Below are 16,093 nucleotides of genomic sequence, written 5' to 3'. Positions count from 1 at the left end.
GTACAATAATCAAAAGCAAAGATTAAAAAGAAAACATAATTTAAACCCCTTCTTTTATATATGGCATCTTGTCATTGTACCAACACTCCTGGAGCAAACATGCTCTAGAGTAGTTCTCAGGTTCTTCCAGCCTTGATTCTCCTCTCGCTCCCAGCCACACTCAGATGGGGAGGCAAAGACACAGGGAATTGGTTGGAGCTCATTGATTCAGTACTGTCTGACCCTGGCACAGGCTAGAGCTGCAAAGAAACAACATCGGCCCTCAGGGACCTTATGCCAGCAGAGGATTGGGCACCGGGGAGCTCTACCACGTTATGTCCCCAATATGCCGCCTTCTTTCACTTCTGCCAGGAGTGGGGAGCAGCTGGAGCAGAAGCCAGCAGAGCACCTTCTGCTAGCTGCCCACCAGCAGACAGTTGTGCAGGAAGACTCTCCACCAGCTATCAACAGCAGCTTTAAGGCCACTCTGCACTTATGCAACTCAAAATGGACAAAATGGACCATCAAATCTGACCCTTTAAACTTTCACCTATTCACTACGTATAACATAGCCTTCACCCTAAACTTTGTCCTTATTTTTGTTTCTGTTTCAAACTAGCATCACTTCAGACAGTCCACAGAGAAAAGTCAATTGATGTATTAACTCTTGAAGAATGCTACAATAAAACAATTAAGAATCTACATCTAGGAAAGAAAGCACGAAACCAACCAATCAGCTTATTGAACTGCACCATCAATTTAGAAAGTACCATTTTGGGGAAAGAGCGAGAGAAGCAAGTGGGTGATCTCTCTAGCAGTCATGTTAAAAATAATAGTATCCACCAGCCATTTCAAAGAGGGTAGGGAGCCAAATGTGCACACACTGCCATCATGAATTACACTGCATTGATGCTTACATGTACTCCAACTGTTTCCATATCTGTTTCTTGGCATAATATTTATGCCAATCAGCCACATCTCTCATATGCTTGCTACCACTGTTCCAACGACTTCAGGCAAATAATGACCAAAGACAGTATTAGCATCAATCCACAACACAATCATATATGAAACTCTAGGACCAAGGGCCATAGTTCAGATTCATTGTCTGTGCCTTGTTGAAATATAATACAAATTGTGCCTTACTGAAAGTGTTTCCACAGCTCATCAGATACTATGTATTACAGACAATTTTCTTAGGTACAGTCTAATGGAACTAGTAGGAAATCACCTTCTATTTAAGAAAAATGGAGTTAAGATACCTGAGTGAGTGGCAGAATTTGTCAATTTTCACTTCAACTATTGCTTATACAATGCTATATTTGTTAATCTGTTAGGATGCATGTGATTCAAATCATATGCATTTTCCAACTGTTCTCTTTTCTAAATGCTGACCTTCAAATTATTAAATGCTAGAATGTAATTAGTTTGAGTTTAATATTCTTTTCCCCTTTCTGTGACTTGTATACTTATGGGACTTTGTAAGGCAAATGCACAATCTCAAACAGGCCAACAAATAAAAAGCAAATAACGTGCATTATAAAAACTCCGTTGAATCAGTTTTTGAACTATTCAAAACTCCATTGAATATAAATGATTTCTGAGGCTTGTAAAAGCATCCTATTATAGCAAGACATTTTTCTACATATTATACTGTCAATTCTGATACAGTTTTTGAAAGGTGTTATACATCAGATATTAAAATTCATGTTTGATTGAATCTCAGCATGGAAGGATACAGAGGAAGGCAAAAAGTTTAGAACAGATCTGTTTAGCCATGTTTAGGTACAGAAGTGTGTGTGGGGGGAGGAATAGTATTGTGCCAGGATTTTCAAAAGCACTTGTGTGTTTCTGATAATCACACCCCGGTGCTTTTCAATTTTTATAAGTCAAGAGGTTCAGTTTTCATTATGAAATTATGGTATGTTGAGCCCAAGTTGAGGGGTCCAGTTTCTTAAAAATAATGATGTTGCAGGGCCGCCCATTCCTGCCCTGACTCAAATAGTCCTGACTCATGTGAGTAGTCCCATAAAGTGACAAGATGGGCCACGATTGTGTATCCTCGGTAACTTATTTCTGACAGTGCATGCTATCCTTTTCTTCTTATTCTCACAAGTAGTTTACGCTGAAGTCACTGCATTAGGCAAGCAGGGTTTGGCCCACAGTTGGTAAACCTATCTGGTTAAAAATCCCTTTCTTAAAAAGTTCTTAAATACTTATGTATCTGAAAGATGCATGATCCGTCAGGCAAATTATCCATGTTTTGAGATGAGATTTAAAGACTTTTAAAATTTGTCCCTAACGTTAAGCATCTGTTAGTCCATATGTAGGTACCTGAGTAAATGCCCTGATTTTCAAAAATGTTGACCAGATGTTCTTATTGATTTGGCCTTGGTGTCTGTCTGATAGAAAAAACACTCTAATCACATTAGATGAGATTTAACATTTAAAACTCCCTGTTTTCATGACTAGGTATCAATAACCCTTAGCTATGGACGTACTGCATGCACTGTAAGTAATAGTGCTTTTGGAGCCAGAGAGCCCGAATCTGATCTCACACCAGTGAACATTGTAATTCTCCTGAAGTCCATGGATTCACACTGATGTGACATTAGATTCAGGCCCACACAGTCTCTCAGGGACCAGAGAGAATTTTTAAGACAGATTCTATAGATCCTTTGAGAGTGCTTTTATTTGCACTAAGGCCTCTTTACGCTGCTCTGGTATTTAAAGTGGGTGTCAATGCAATTTGCTGATGTCATGCAAAGGGACCTTCATGTGACTGAGGCAGCAGGACTTTTATTTATATTACCACAAAAACATACATCCCCTGTGGTTCCCTGCTGCATGGTATGGGAGGGAACAAATCCATAATGGAAGTCACATGGGGCATTTTGGAGGGGAAGGTGGCTAAATGGGATGTTACCTCTTTTCTTATTTTTCATTCTTCTGTCTGACCCCATGTCAGAAGTTAGCATATAAAGGGATGGCAGGGAGAATCCATAGCATGGTATGCTTCTTTCCCATACCCTGATTCTAGGCAAGCCATAGGAGAACTCAGAGAATTAATGCCTGCAGCACCATTAAGTCCCATTGCATGCTCTTCCATTCAGTTATTGCGAACAACTGGGAGTGGTAGATGCTCATCACAGCAGTTGGGTAACAGAGATAGAAGAGGTATTGCCCTTCAAGTCTGGCAGCAATCTGCAGGGTTAGGGTCCTCAACTGACTTCTTTCTCCCTGCACCTCCAGCCTCTGTTGCAGTTGGGGTACGGGTATCCTGCCCTTCACTTTTGCTCAGACTGGGAAGTATAGGACATATGCATTTAAAACCACAAATGTAAAATAGCATTGTCTGACTGAGAAGTTACACAGAAAATTAAGGCTGAAAATTCATCATTAATTCACCTGTTGTGCCTTGATATTGCAGAGAGAACTGTAGACAAAACATGGTCCTGATTCTGCTGTCCTCGGTCAAGTAACATTCCCATTGATTTCTACTGGGATGGTGCCTGAGCAAAAACTGCAGGATTGGGCTCCATGGGCTTGATCATGCAATGGGAGTTTTGCCTTTGACTTCAACGGGAGCGGGAGCAGAGCCCATACATGTGCTGCTTAATTTATGTATAACAGGTTGAGTTAAATAGAAAATAGGAATCCAGAAGTGCAGATATATTTCTGAATTTCCTTGAGTTTGTGGGTTTAAGTCATAATTTAACCATTAACTTTTTGCTTTCTAGTTACTATAGTACATATCTGCAGACATTGTTTTAAAATAAACCAACAGATTTGCATGATAAGCCTTATTTTAATGTGCCTGTATTTGTCTATTTTTTTGTATGCCACTGTTAATCTCCTTTGTATTCTCGCCTGTTTAGGATTTTTTCAGTGCCCATAGAAACATCCATCACTGCGGGGAAGAAGATCTCACTACAGGCCGCCTGTGGCATAGCCCAGCCAATGACAGAGAAGATTGTTCCAGCTGCTCTGAGTGAAACAAGTCCCTTCCCTGAGTTATTAGCTTCCTGAAACACCATTACTGGTTTTTGTTTTCAGTAATGACATTTAGAAAATTCCATATGAATTCACAGTACACACCTATTGTGACATAAATCATAAAAAAATCTGGGGATATTTTTTGCTTTAGAAAGGTTTTTGATATGCCAAAGAACTGAATTTAAAATTTTTGGGACTATAAACCCACCTCAGTGTGCAGCCAAATTCCCACTGATGTTAATTGTAATTCTGTGCTGTAGAGATTAAAATCAGTGTTTACCCCTTAATTTTTATTACTTCATGTAGCTGCAGAACCCACATTTACCTTCCCAACCAACAGCAAATGTGGCATATTTAGTAATAATAACATTTGACCTCATGGCTTAACACAATTGTATTAAATAAGTATGTGCTTTACTGAAAACAGTTCTTGAGCAGAATGGTTTTAGTAATCCTGGACAACAAGTGGAAGCAAAGCTTAATGGTTGCAGTTAAAAAGTCAGCATTAAACAGCAGATACCACAAAGTTACCAATTATTCTCTTTTCTCGAATATGGAAAAACTGGTGTTTCAGATACAACTGTGTGATTATTAAAAAGCGACAAAGTCCTGTGGCACCTTATAGACTAACAGACGTATTGGAGCATAAGCTTTCGTGGGTGAATACCCACTTCGCTTTTTACAGATCCAGACTAACACAGCTACCCCTCAGATACTGTGTGATTATTGTTGACAAAATGCTGACTTTTAAATAGTGACTGTTGTATTTGAGGACTTTGAAAACTAGTGAAAACTAGTAAGAAGTCACCTCACCTGCTTGGCGTTGTCTTTAAGCAACCTTTGATGTATTTGTCAGTAGCCTCTTCGTGAGATGCATCATCCAGCTCCTGCACAGTTTCTTTCTTATGACAGAGTAGTATGTAATTTTTGTCATCGTTGTTTGCCCAGAATGTACCAACAGATGTCTCATAACGTATACAGAACTCAACTTTAGCTCCATTTCTCTGATAAGGAGGAACCAATGAAATCTTAAAGAAGAACTGGTCAGTTTCACCATCACAAGAATTAGGCACATATTCTGCTAAGATGTCATAGTAAGTTAGCCAGTCATCCAGTGACATTCTCACATATATCAACTTTTCAAAAGATACATTTAGAACTCGAATAATGCCCTTCATACATGTTATCCCAGGTAGGAATTCAATTGACTCTAGCAGTACTTTCTGTACACGCACTTTTTGCAAAAGGTCTTCTTGTGATGCAGGTAATATAAACAGTGGAGAGAGAAAATATTCCTCCGCAGTTAAAACTTTAACTTCTAAGTCATCATTTTGTGATATGATTGGAACGTCCCAGGTATTAAACTCTTTAACAGACACAAGATCAAAGCCGAATGCATCAGCAAATGAAACTTTTCTTGCAATGGTAGATGGGGGTTCTGGTTCCATGTCTTCTGAAGAAGCAGAATTACGCCTTCGGGGAAGGGGGGAGAAACGAGGCTTAAGGGTACCTTTAATATCTTCATCTTCTGAAAGGGAGTCATTTAAAGCAGGAACTTCTAATAAGTTATCCCTTCTAATCTGACTGGGTTCTTCAAAAGACTCCATTGGGCTCTCTGATATAAACTGAAAGAGAACTCTGCAACTAGTGGCAGCTGATATTTGAGACACTATGATTTAAAACAAGGATTAATGTTACGGTTGACATTGAAAGAAAAGGGAGTCAGGTCTATTAATAGGTGCAGTGGTGTGTAAACTATGTTGGACTCTTCTCCAAAGGCCTTAAATCTGATAGCATTAGTGTTACAATTTCAGACGTTAGTTTTAAATAATGCATTGACTTTTTTTGTTTTGTTTTGTTTTTTTAAGGAAGCATCTACAGGCAAAGCACAAAGGTAACATTTAAAAATTGGACTTCTTTGCATTGTCAAAATGTGATAATATAGATATTTTTATACAATCAGTTTACATTGTAAAGCAAATGTATAACATAGCACATATGTAAAGCCATAAATGTCCCATTGGGATGTATGTTCTGTCAACAAAATGTTTTCTTTACTATGCATAATTTTGACTTTACTTCTCAAGGATATTATTTACATTGTGTCCAAATACAAAAATGCAAGGGACACAGAGAACCAAATTCTGTCCTGATTCTATACCATGTGAATTCACTGGGCCAGATTCTGGAGCTATGCCCATTTACATCAGGATCTTGTCATCAGAAACATTTGCCAATTTTAATACAGCCATAATAATATACATTCAAATGAACCCAGAATGCAGTTAAAAGTATTAGTGACTAAACTGGAGATCAAGTTGTGAGGCATCACTGTAATTATATCTGTTTATTAACTACTGGTTACGCTATAAGATCTTTTAGGGCTAATTTGTAGCTAGCCCTTATTCACCTGCATGGATATGGAAACAAGGACCCCTGCCTCCTTATGCAGCTATCCAGAATCACCACCCCCATGCAGGCCAGCCAGGGAGGTGGAAGGAAGTGTGCTTCACCCCTTAAAGGGGTATTGCTCCCTCCACCTTTTCTGCAGAATGCCTCCCAGTGCTCCCACTGGAGTTAAATGGCTCTGCATCACCCTCAGCATGGGATCGTGGCTAAATGCCAGAAATGAGCCATTAATCAGTCAGCATTTGGATATCACTTTCAAGGCACTCTGTACGTAGAAACGTACAATGTTACACTGATCAGGAGGCAAAGGCCATGACCTGGCAACACCACTGTTTCCCTATCCATATCTACTAACTGTCTTCCCCTATTGCCCCAATGTCACTCTCTTTCCCATGAGCCCCCTTTTCTGATGATACTGCCTCCCACACTGTGAGTGCATCTCCATTCCTGTTTGCTATTTCTCCACTATTCTCACCTCTGCCATTGTCTCATCCATTGCTGTTATGCCTCCCTACTCCCCTGTTGTCACTGTATCTCAGTTAATACGTCCTCTTGTGACAGGGCACATATAAGCAGTGCTTCCCTTTATTTAAAAAAAAAGTGTAGAATACTTTTTAATAAGGGGGCTAACATGCTCTGTAACAAGGGAGGAGATGCTGCTTAGAGAGCCTCTGCACACAAGACAGGAGATCTGTGCAGCATAGGCCTGCAGAGAAGTGGTGACCACATGCTGAAGATAGAGAGGAGGGAGATCTCTGATGGGAGCCTTTTGGGGTCCCACAGGAGCAGCCACCATCTTCTCTCCCTAGGTAAGTTCTCACATGACAGCAGTTCTCTTCCGCCCTTGCTTATGAGGAGCAAAAGCAGTGCATAGCTGCAGCAATCCTATATCCTGACAGCTACATGCCCTGGGCCATTTTGACTCTGTGCAATTTGGGTCATGTGAGGCCTGTGGTAAATTGTGGCTGTCTCACACCCCCTTCACCTAGATAATCTATGAAAATATTCCAATAGTAATGGTATAAACCACTAGAGCTTACTTACAGCAGTACTACTGTAATGATTTGGTCCTTTTCTGTTGCATACTGCAATTTCCCCCTTTTATTTGTTATGAAAGCCTTTTTGAAAGTTTCCAGAGACCCAATAGCTTGCAGAGAGGGATTAACTCCCTGGTGAACTCTCTGGCAGGCAGGCCACAAGGTGGGAAGGGATGGGCTAGATAAAAAGGAAGGACTGAGGTGAGTAAGCAGAAGGTTACCAAAAACTGCGAAGGCTGAAACTCTTGCTAGACTATAGGGAAGCCTGAGTAGAGATAGACTTGGAGGTGGGGGAGTTCAGCCTATTAATTCAGAAAAAAATACTCTGTCTGGGTCTGCACCAATGCCCAAAGAGTAAATGGGAATCTTTACATTGACTTCAGTGGGCACTGAATCAGGCCCTCTGCTAGACTGTCTTGGCCAACTCTGCCAGTGCAAAGAGTGTTACATTACATGACAAGTAACTTTGCATTACAAGGAGCTTTAAGTAAAAAGCATCATCCTCATGTCTGGATTTCTATGCTCTTGTCAGCATAGGTCAAACTTTTATTTGCAATTAGTATTTGTTCTCTTCAGTTCCTTCTGGAAAACAGAAATAGACATTGGAGGGCAAAACTTTTCCAAACCCAAATAACATCAGTCATGTCAGTGTTTTAACTGAATGGGATTAGTCTGTGGTTCTGAAACTACCCTACCACTTGTGGAATTCATCCTATCAAAACAATCCCTGCTTGGGGATTACTTTTAGTCTTGATTTAAAGAGAGACAGCACTTCTGAACTGAGGAGCAGTTTATTTCCCCTCTGGATTGCACCGAAGGTATTTTCAAACCATTTTCCTGGCGCAACTTGCCTGGGCCCTCCTTCTCCAGCTTCCCTTTTTTATCTACCTTTGCATATTATTAAATTCAAATGCTGAATTAAGATTTAAACAGTTTCTGTATATTCTTAAATGCTAGTTAAGCAATATTCTAACCACTAAAAGCAATTGGGCCAGGAACGGGATTGTCACGGAGTGTGGGGGGACACAAGGCCCTGCACCCCCGGCTTCCTGTGATTCACCATGACTCTCAGCCAGCCAGTAAAGCAGAAGGTTTATTTAGACGACAGGAATACAGTCCAAGACAGGTCTTGCAGGCACAGACAACAGGACCCCCCTCGGTTAGGTCCATCTTGGGCTCCCAGGGCGCCCTAGCCCCCTTGGGAGGTCAAAGCCCCATCTGCCTCCCAGCCAGCTCCCCAGCCAGCTCCTGAAACTCTGCCTTCAGCGACCCCTCCCACAGCCTTTGTTCAGTTTCCCGGGCAAAGATGTCACCTGGCCTCTAACCCCTTCCTGGGTTCTCATGTTACATGCTCAGGTATTCTCCCTCGGTCAGTCTCCCATCCCCCAATGCAGACTATCCTAGCCACACTCCCCTGTCAGCATTCAAAGACCACAGTAAGAACAGTCCCAGTTCGTCACAGGGATTACTGTAAAAATTAACACGTCCCAGCAAAGCTTTCACAGCAGTACAGGGACCAGCTTCTCCAGCACAACAAACTGTGCAGTGAGCATTCCAGGAGGGGCCTCATGGAAGCAACTTTATTAAAGCCACAAGAGAGGACGTCAGGCCAACTGATGATGAGCAGCAGGAACCCTGGTCAAACAGTATGTTCCCCAGTGCGCTAGAAAAATTGCATTCACCTCAGTCCAGTTCAACCCAGAGTATGAAGCCTAAGTAATAGGTGGAGTAGGGTGAGACTATAGGAATGGTTTCTCCATGAAGAACAGACTACCTCAGACAGTTGCTGGATGGTCATAAAAGCTGGAGGAGAGATGGTTAAAAGGCCAAAAAGGTTTAGAAAACAGGGTCTTGGCATACCCTGAGGAATATCCTGAAATCATTGTTTTTTTAAGTCTTTGGTCTAAAGAAAGAATGCACACATCATGTTCATCTGTGTTCTGCCAAAATATTCTGGCCTCATAAACAGTGATTTTAAGAGAAACAAGTTAATAAAGGCTGTAAGAGCAAAGTTGTATCTGTGCAACTCTTGCTATCTTTATATTCTGCCCTCAGTTACAGACTCTGAGGATCTCAATGGAGCTGCAGAGAATTTAGACTTGCAGTGGCCAATTGGGTATCAGTTCTATTGATCTCTGTGAACCAGCATAGAAACCAGTTCATTCTCTGAAACCTGTGCTGGTTTTACAATGCTAACAGAAATAGTAAAAATATTTTAATAATAAAAGTAGTATATATATTTGTCACTAAAGCAAGGAGATATTCTGAATACACACAACACATTGCAATCAATAACAAAACTCCCATTGACTGCACTGATACCAGGTTTTTGTCACAAGGAGCAAATCAACTGCGTGAGAGAGCCCCATTCTTACACAGTCACTTGTCAGAGTAGAATTGCCCATTACTGTCCCAGTATTCACCAAGGCTATCTTTTCAAGAAAATTCCATTTATAGCAAATTACAACAAAATCCAATTCAGCTAATCCACCCCATGCCCATTACATAATTGTATGATAACTTTCTTCTTGCCATACCTATTAGTCTTTGGCTAAAGCATTATCTGAGTTAGTCTGAGATTTTCCTCTTCTTGGTTAGGATGTGTTGATGCAATGATGGCAGCTACCAATGTTCTATCAGCACTTTAGACAATGCATTGATAACAATAATATGTATCAGCACACCACCATGCCCCTATGTGTGTTTGAGGAGCAACCTGCTGTTAGCTACAGATTGGAAAAAATCGATACTGTCACAGAAGATTCTTATTTATTTGTATTACCAAGCACCAAGTAACCCTAATCATGGACCAGGACCGCATTGTGCTATTCAAACACAGAATGAAAAGATGGTCCCTCTCCCAACGAGCTTACAACATCCTTTCTCTCTCCTTGGTTCATGGCCTCAGACAATGGGCCAAATATGAAGAATGAAGGCTGTGACAGCAGTTTCTCACACGTTGACCCTGCTTTATGCACTACTTCAACCTAGAGGTGAAGAAGTTTGTCCAAGATAATGAGCAAGTGAAGACTATTCTCACCATTGCCTGAGAGCGTTGCAGCCATGTCAGACAGTTTTCTGTTGCATGTTGACTTCTTAATGAAGCATCAACATCTCTGCCATAGCATGAAGCAGGAGATGGTGACACAGTGGAATTCTACCTGCCAAATAATCAACTAATACTATGAACAGCACATAGTCATCCAGAATTTCTACTGGCACAGCTCCACTCCAACCCAGAAAACAGCAGCCTGCGCTTGGCACGGAGTGACCACTAACAGAGACTCTGTGTAACATCCATTAACTTACAAGGTTCGTCAATGGGGATGATGCCAGTCTGACCCAGGTCATTCCCATGATCTATGAAGACACAGCTCTATGATTGAGCAGGACAAGAAAGAAGCTGACACTGCATCATTGGCACAAAAAATGCGGGATGCACTGAGACCTATTCAATATAGCAGTGGTGCCCAACCTTGTTACATAGGAGGACCACATAAACCCAAGCACAACTTTGTGTGGGCCAAACAGATTCTACATATTTTAATAATATCTAAAGTCACCTGTATTGATTTATATTATAAATTCAGATTGTTTCAGATGTATTTAGATTGATTGTTTCTATATACAGTATGGTCTATTTACACACTTGTGTAAACTAAAATGATGTAAACATGACGATAAAACACCCGCTAGTATATTGTATTGAAGCCAGCCCTGGGCCTTATGAAATGCTTTGGTGGGCCGTGTATGGCCCATGGGCCGTAGGTTGGGCACCCCTGAACTTCAGCATTGTATTCTGGTAATGTATGTGGATTTAAAAACAGTGGGTTCCAATGACTAATTGAGATAAAGGCTGGTGCATTCAGAAGACCGATAATCCACAGTGTTGTGCCACTCTGAGGGACTGTAGCATCAGCAACAGAGTAAATGTGTCAGATCAGGTTGTCGGGGTCAATCCTTGTGGTATTTTGACTTTGTCAACGCGGTCCTCAGTTCCTCGACAATGATGAAGTGATACCTCTAGGTTATGTTTGTTGTGTTTGCCAGTACAGACCCTTTATTGTACTGGATGCTCAAAAAGTATCCGTGGCCACCCCTGTTTCCCATAGTTGTACAACACCTAAACTGTCCTCCATCAAGTACATATCATGAGTAGCATTTTAGGCAGGCAGGTAGCAAGCTGCACCCAGAAAACCACATGCAAGAGCTCTTGAGGGGCAATGTGACTCTGCATTGCTCCTTAGAATGGGCTCCAACTAAATGGCATGATCTTGCCCACAGACAGTACTTGGCTCCTTTTTCCCTAGTGACTGTGACTTCAATTCGCTTATAAGTGGTTGCGGAGGGTAGGTGGGTGATCCAGTGATACTTACAATTTGAGTTAATTCATGCACAAATTGATTCCGAGCCAGGGCCTGCCCATATCCCTTTCACCCAAACAGTCCTAATTTGGGTGTTTTTACAGCTACCCACAAATTTGAGCTGCTAATGCTAACAACCCAGAAAACCTGAAAATGTGAAATGAGGTTTATTCATTGTAGGTTGGGAACACGGTCATAGCCTGGGCAGCCAATGGGATTGCACAGGGTCTGAAGCATTAGCATCAGCAGCCTTAATATTCTGAGGACTCTTTTTAATCATTGGTTGCCAGAGTTATTACCTGGAGGAAGGGTTTTTCAGAGCCCACAGAACCCTCAAAATGCCAGGAGCTCCCGCCTCACAGGAATGATCCTCACAGCTGTCTCCATAGAATCATTGTTTTCTATTGGAAACACATATCTGAGCACAGGAAATGCCCAAATAGAGGACAAACCTTTTAAATGCTTAAAAGTAATCACAAGGACGTGTTCCTCTGAAGATCACGTTTCTTCAAACTCTTGTAATGCTTCACCTGCTTTTTTTTTTAATTATAAAACATACTGGAGACTATGTAGTGAACTTCCCCAGATGCTCAGATTACATGAAGTGACATTCACAAGCCTATCCTTCGTGGTATCAGATATCAGAATGCCCTAAATTGGCTCTTAATGTAATGATACAGTTCACGCTGTACTGTATGTTCTGCGGGCCCTACAGTGCAATGCCTACTTACTCTGAGTGGTACTTTCTCACACAAGTAGTTCCTGGGGTAAGTGGGACCAATCACATGAGTAAGTACTACTCAACTTGAGGAACAGTTACACAATTGGGCCCAGAGAATTAAGAATAAAGAGTTGTGCTTTAATTCAATTTCATGTATAGTAGGTAATGTGCAGCTACAGAATATGACACCATGTTTCATTTCATACAGTACTTCCTTTTAGTGAGCAAAACAAACATTTATTGTACTACATACAACATATTTGACTAGTGTAGAACACAGAAACCAATGTGTTGATTTCAATTTGTTCTGCATATCAGTGAAGGGTTCAATCTTTTCACAATGCTATCTAACCACAATCATTTTTTCATTAATCATTAGGTTTCAATGGGGAACACTGAAGGGTGTTTTCCCAGATCATAATGAAGTGAAAGGCTAACACCATGGTCTATTTATCTTCATACTTAACGTATTATAATTATTTTGCATTTTTTTTCATTCAGCTACGATTTGTACCTTGATTTTTGTAAATATAGGCAGTTCTGTTTTCATTGTTTAGGATGTTGACTTAACACAGTATAAAATAGGAATCTGAATGAGATACAGCAGCACATTTAGTGCCTAACATTTACTTCTGCTGCAGTTTAGCTTCAATGAACAAATTCTCTCATTAAGTTCTTATGGTAAAATACCAGGAATCTTAAGGTAACCGTCACACTACTATAATGACTGACAGTAGTCTTGAAAACAATGATGGAATTAAAGACACCTGTAAAATGGGAGGAGAAAAAGAATTACAACTGGTTCCTGGATTTCCATCCAACCCTTCCAGTTCTGAATTGTGGACCAACAATTGTCTTTCCACCAACAGGAATAAAGAAGGCTTTCTGGAAAAACCACCTTTATCTTACGTAGCCTTAATTGCAAAGGCAATTCTCTCCTCCCCTACAAATAAGCTGAATTTAGCTGCAATTTACAAGTATATTGAGGATAATTTTCCTTACTACAGGAACAAAGATCAAGGTTGGAGAAACAGTGTGAGACATAACCTTTCACTAAATGATTGTTTTATCAAAGTGGGAAGATGTGAGGATGGGAAAGGAAATTACTGGAGCATCCACCCAGCAAACTTAAATGATTTTGTTCATGGGGACTTTAAGCAACACCGAAGAACACGAAAGCGAGGGCGTCAAAAGGATTATCTCTCTATGAATTACTTCATGCCATGGCAAAATTGTTCCTGTTTAGCACCAAGTTCACTTTACCGAACACATTCCTATTTTCTGAACCCTGTTTGGAAAATGCTTTATGCTGACAGTCTGTATTTTGCACATGAATATCAAAAGTGGAATGTTAATTATGGTTTCAGTATAGGAAAGTTTTCACCTCTGATACAGTTTGATGAACCAAAGGGGAATTATATGGATTGGTTCTATGGATTACATACTTCATCAGCTACACAGCAGAATATTTTTCTAAATGTTCAACAGTCATTCCCTAATTCCATTTTTTTCTCCTCTGACAGTCAGCAGAAAAGTTAAGCATTCAGCCACACTTGTGAGTACCAGAAAGAATGTCACTTGCACTTGAAGTGCAGTAATTTCAAAGGCAGCTGTATTAATGAACATTTATATAGATATAATGCCATAATATATAATGGGGTGTGTGTGTGTGTGTGTGTGTGTGTGTGTGTGTGTGTGTGTGTGTGTGTGGAGAGAGAGAGAATCTTACCTAGTTACATAAGCCAATGATTAGCAATGATTATGAACTAGAGTATTAGCTTTTGCAATTATAACAATTAGTGCGCTTTAAAAAAAATTTCTACTTGTACATCATTGGTGTTGTATAGCCTATAAAGCATAAGAGTAAATCAAATATGACTGATCACTCAACAGAACTAAACTAGAATTGCCCTATACCAGTAATATTGTTATATAATGCCATGCTTTTTTAAACTGATGCCAATATACATGGATGTATGTAATATGCTTACATTTACTAAAAAAATCATGTATAGTAATAAATATTACCATATATCCCCTTCCCCATTGCTGATATTTCTGAAATGCTATAATTATCACATACATTTTAAAATACTGCATGAATTACCCTTCTGAAAATTGTATTTGATATTGTTAGGCAAGACTCGCTTTATATTATTTATGGTCTGGCAGATTATGTTTGACAGGCACCATACATTTATACAGGTCTTTATTACTGGCATTTCTACTTGCTTTTCTTTTTATAAATATCCAGATGAATAAACTTTTTCACAATCAAAACATTATTTCAATTTAATTTTTATTTGAAAGAGCTTTTACATTTTGACTTTGGTTCTCAAACCCACAACTATATATTGTATAACCTTTTAAAGTAATTAATAGCTTAGCCATTAATTGTGTGTAACCTGTTTAAATTACAACATTTACACTTTTTTATAATGTCACCTGAATAATAATATTGTTTACCAAAATAAGAAGCAATTTTGCATGGGATTGTGTGAATATTTTTCTCAGTTGATACCTGAAATATGTTAATGACCATCTAAATCACTCATTTACTTTTACTTAATAAACTATTTACATCTACTTAGCAATGTGTATTGTAAAATAGTTACAATATATTCCAGCAATATACCTTAGACCACCATGTACTTAATGTGTCTGAAATAGTTTCTAAGTATAAAAACTGAAATTAATCAACCTACATTATAGACGGAGATAGGAGCACTGCCTGTTATCAACGTTGCTCGACACTTCCAATTATAAGAGCCTGTTTTCCTTGCTTATAACTTTGCCATACCTTACTTGTTCAGGCTGAAATTTTCCAAGCTGGTGTCTGTTTCAGGCTGAATTTATATGGAAAATGTCAGCCAAACTGGTTTCAGCTATTTCTGAGAATGAAGCTAGGAAAAATGCACTGTTTTGCCCATGTTAAAGAATTTTGGCAACTTTTTTTTTTAAATCTCTAGCAACCTCATGCTTTGGAGCAGGGACTTAAAATTTGGCAGAGAGAAGCCTTTTTGTCAACGATGTGCCTTTTGCCGTCCTTGTGAAAATCTGCCCAAATTTGATGAAGTTATAAACCTTTGAAAAATCAGTTTGCACATACTCAATAGAGAGTTAGAACTTAGTCCCCAAATGTCCCAAAGATTCCATGTGAATTGAGCATGTGCCAACCTAGGGATGATCAGGGGTTTCCCTGCAATTGTACCTCTGGGCTGCTGCAGGTCATGGGGGGGAGGGGGCTAGGTCTAGGCATCTGAATTGAAAGCAGGGGGACTGTCTCTCCTGCACTTTCCATAAGTGTGGTGGACGGAAACTGGGACTGGAGGCTTGCCAGGTTGGGGAGAGGGAAACTGAAACTGAGAATTGGGGTGGAAGGGGAGACTGTGACCGGATGACAAGTAGCCTGGGACTGGTCCCCTGGAGCAGAGATTGAGATTGAATGTGTAGGGCAGAGACTGGGACTGGGACTGGGAGTCATGGGCAAAAACTGGGAATGGCTGGGCAAGGAAACTGGGACTGGGAGTGGGGGGAGGGGATACACTTGGATAAGAGTTTGATGGGGTAATCCTAGAATGTGCTGG

At 40.2% G+C, this 16,093-nt stretch overlaps 1 protein-coding gene across 1 annotated transcript in view; it reads right to left on the bottom strand.

Moving 5' to 3' along the window:
* Window positions 1–5,658, bottom strand: part of PPP1R3A (protein phosphatase 1 regulatory subunit 3A) — a 41,717-nt gene extending 36,059 nt beyond the window's left edge. Inside the window, exon 1 of the mRNA XM_005303146.4 lies at window positions 4,789–5,658. Coding sequence (XP_005303203.2) covers window positions 4,789–5,582 — 794 coding nt within the window. The 5' untranslated portion in view covers window positions 5,583–5,658. The remainder of the gene's footprint in view (window positions 1–4,788) is intronic.
* Between the last annotated feature and the right edge of the window lie 10,435 nt (window positions 5,659–16,093).

The sequence above is a fragment of the Chrysemys picta genome, chromosome 1 (assembly GCF_011386835.1).
Source record: "Chrysemys picta bellii isolate R12L10 chromosome 1, ASM1138683v2, whole genome shotgun sequence".
Lineage (NCBI taxonomy): Eukaryota > Metazoa > Chordata > Testudines > Emydidae > Chrysemys > Chrysemys picta.
This window is presented reverse-complemented; position numbering and strand designations above follow the sequence as displayed.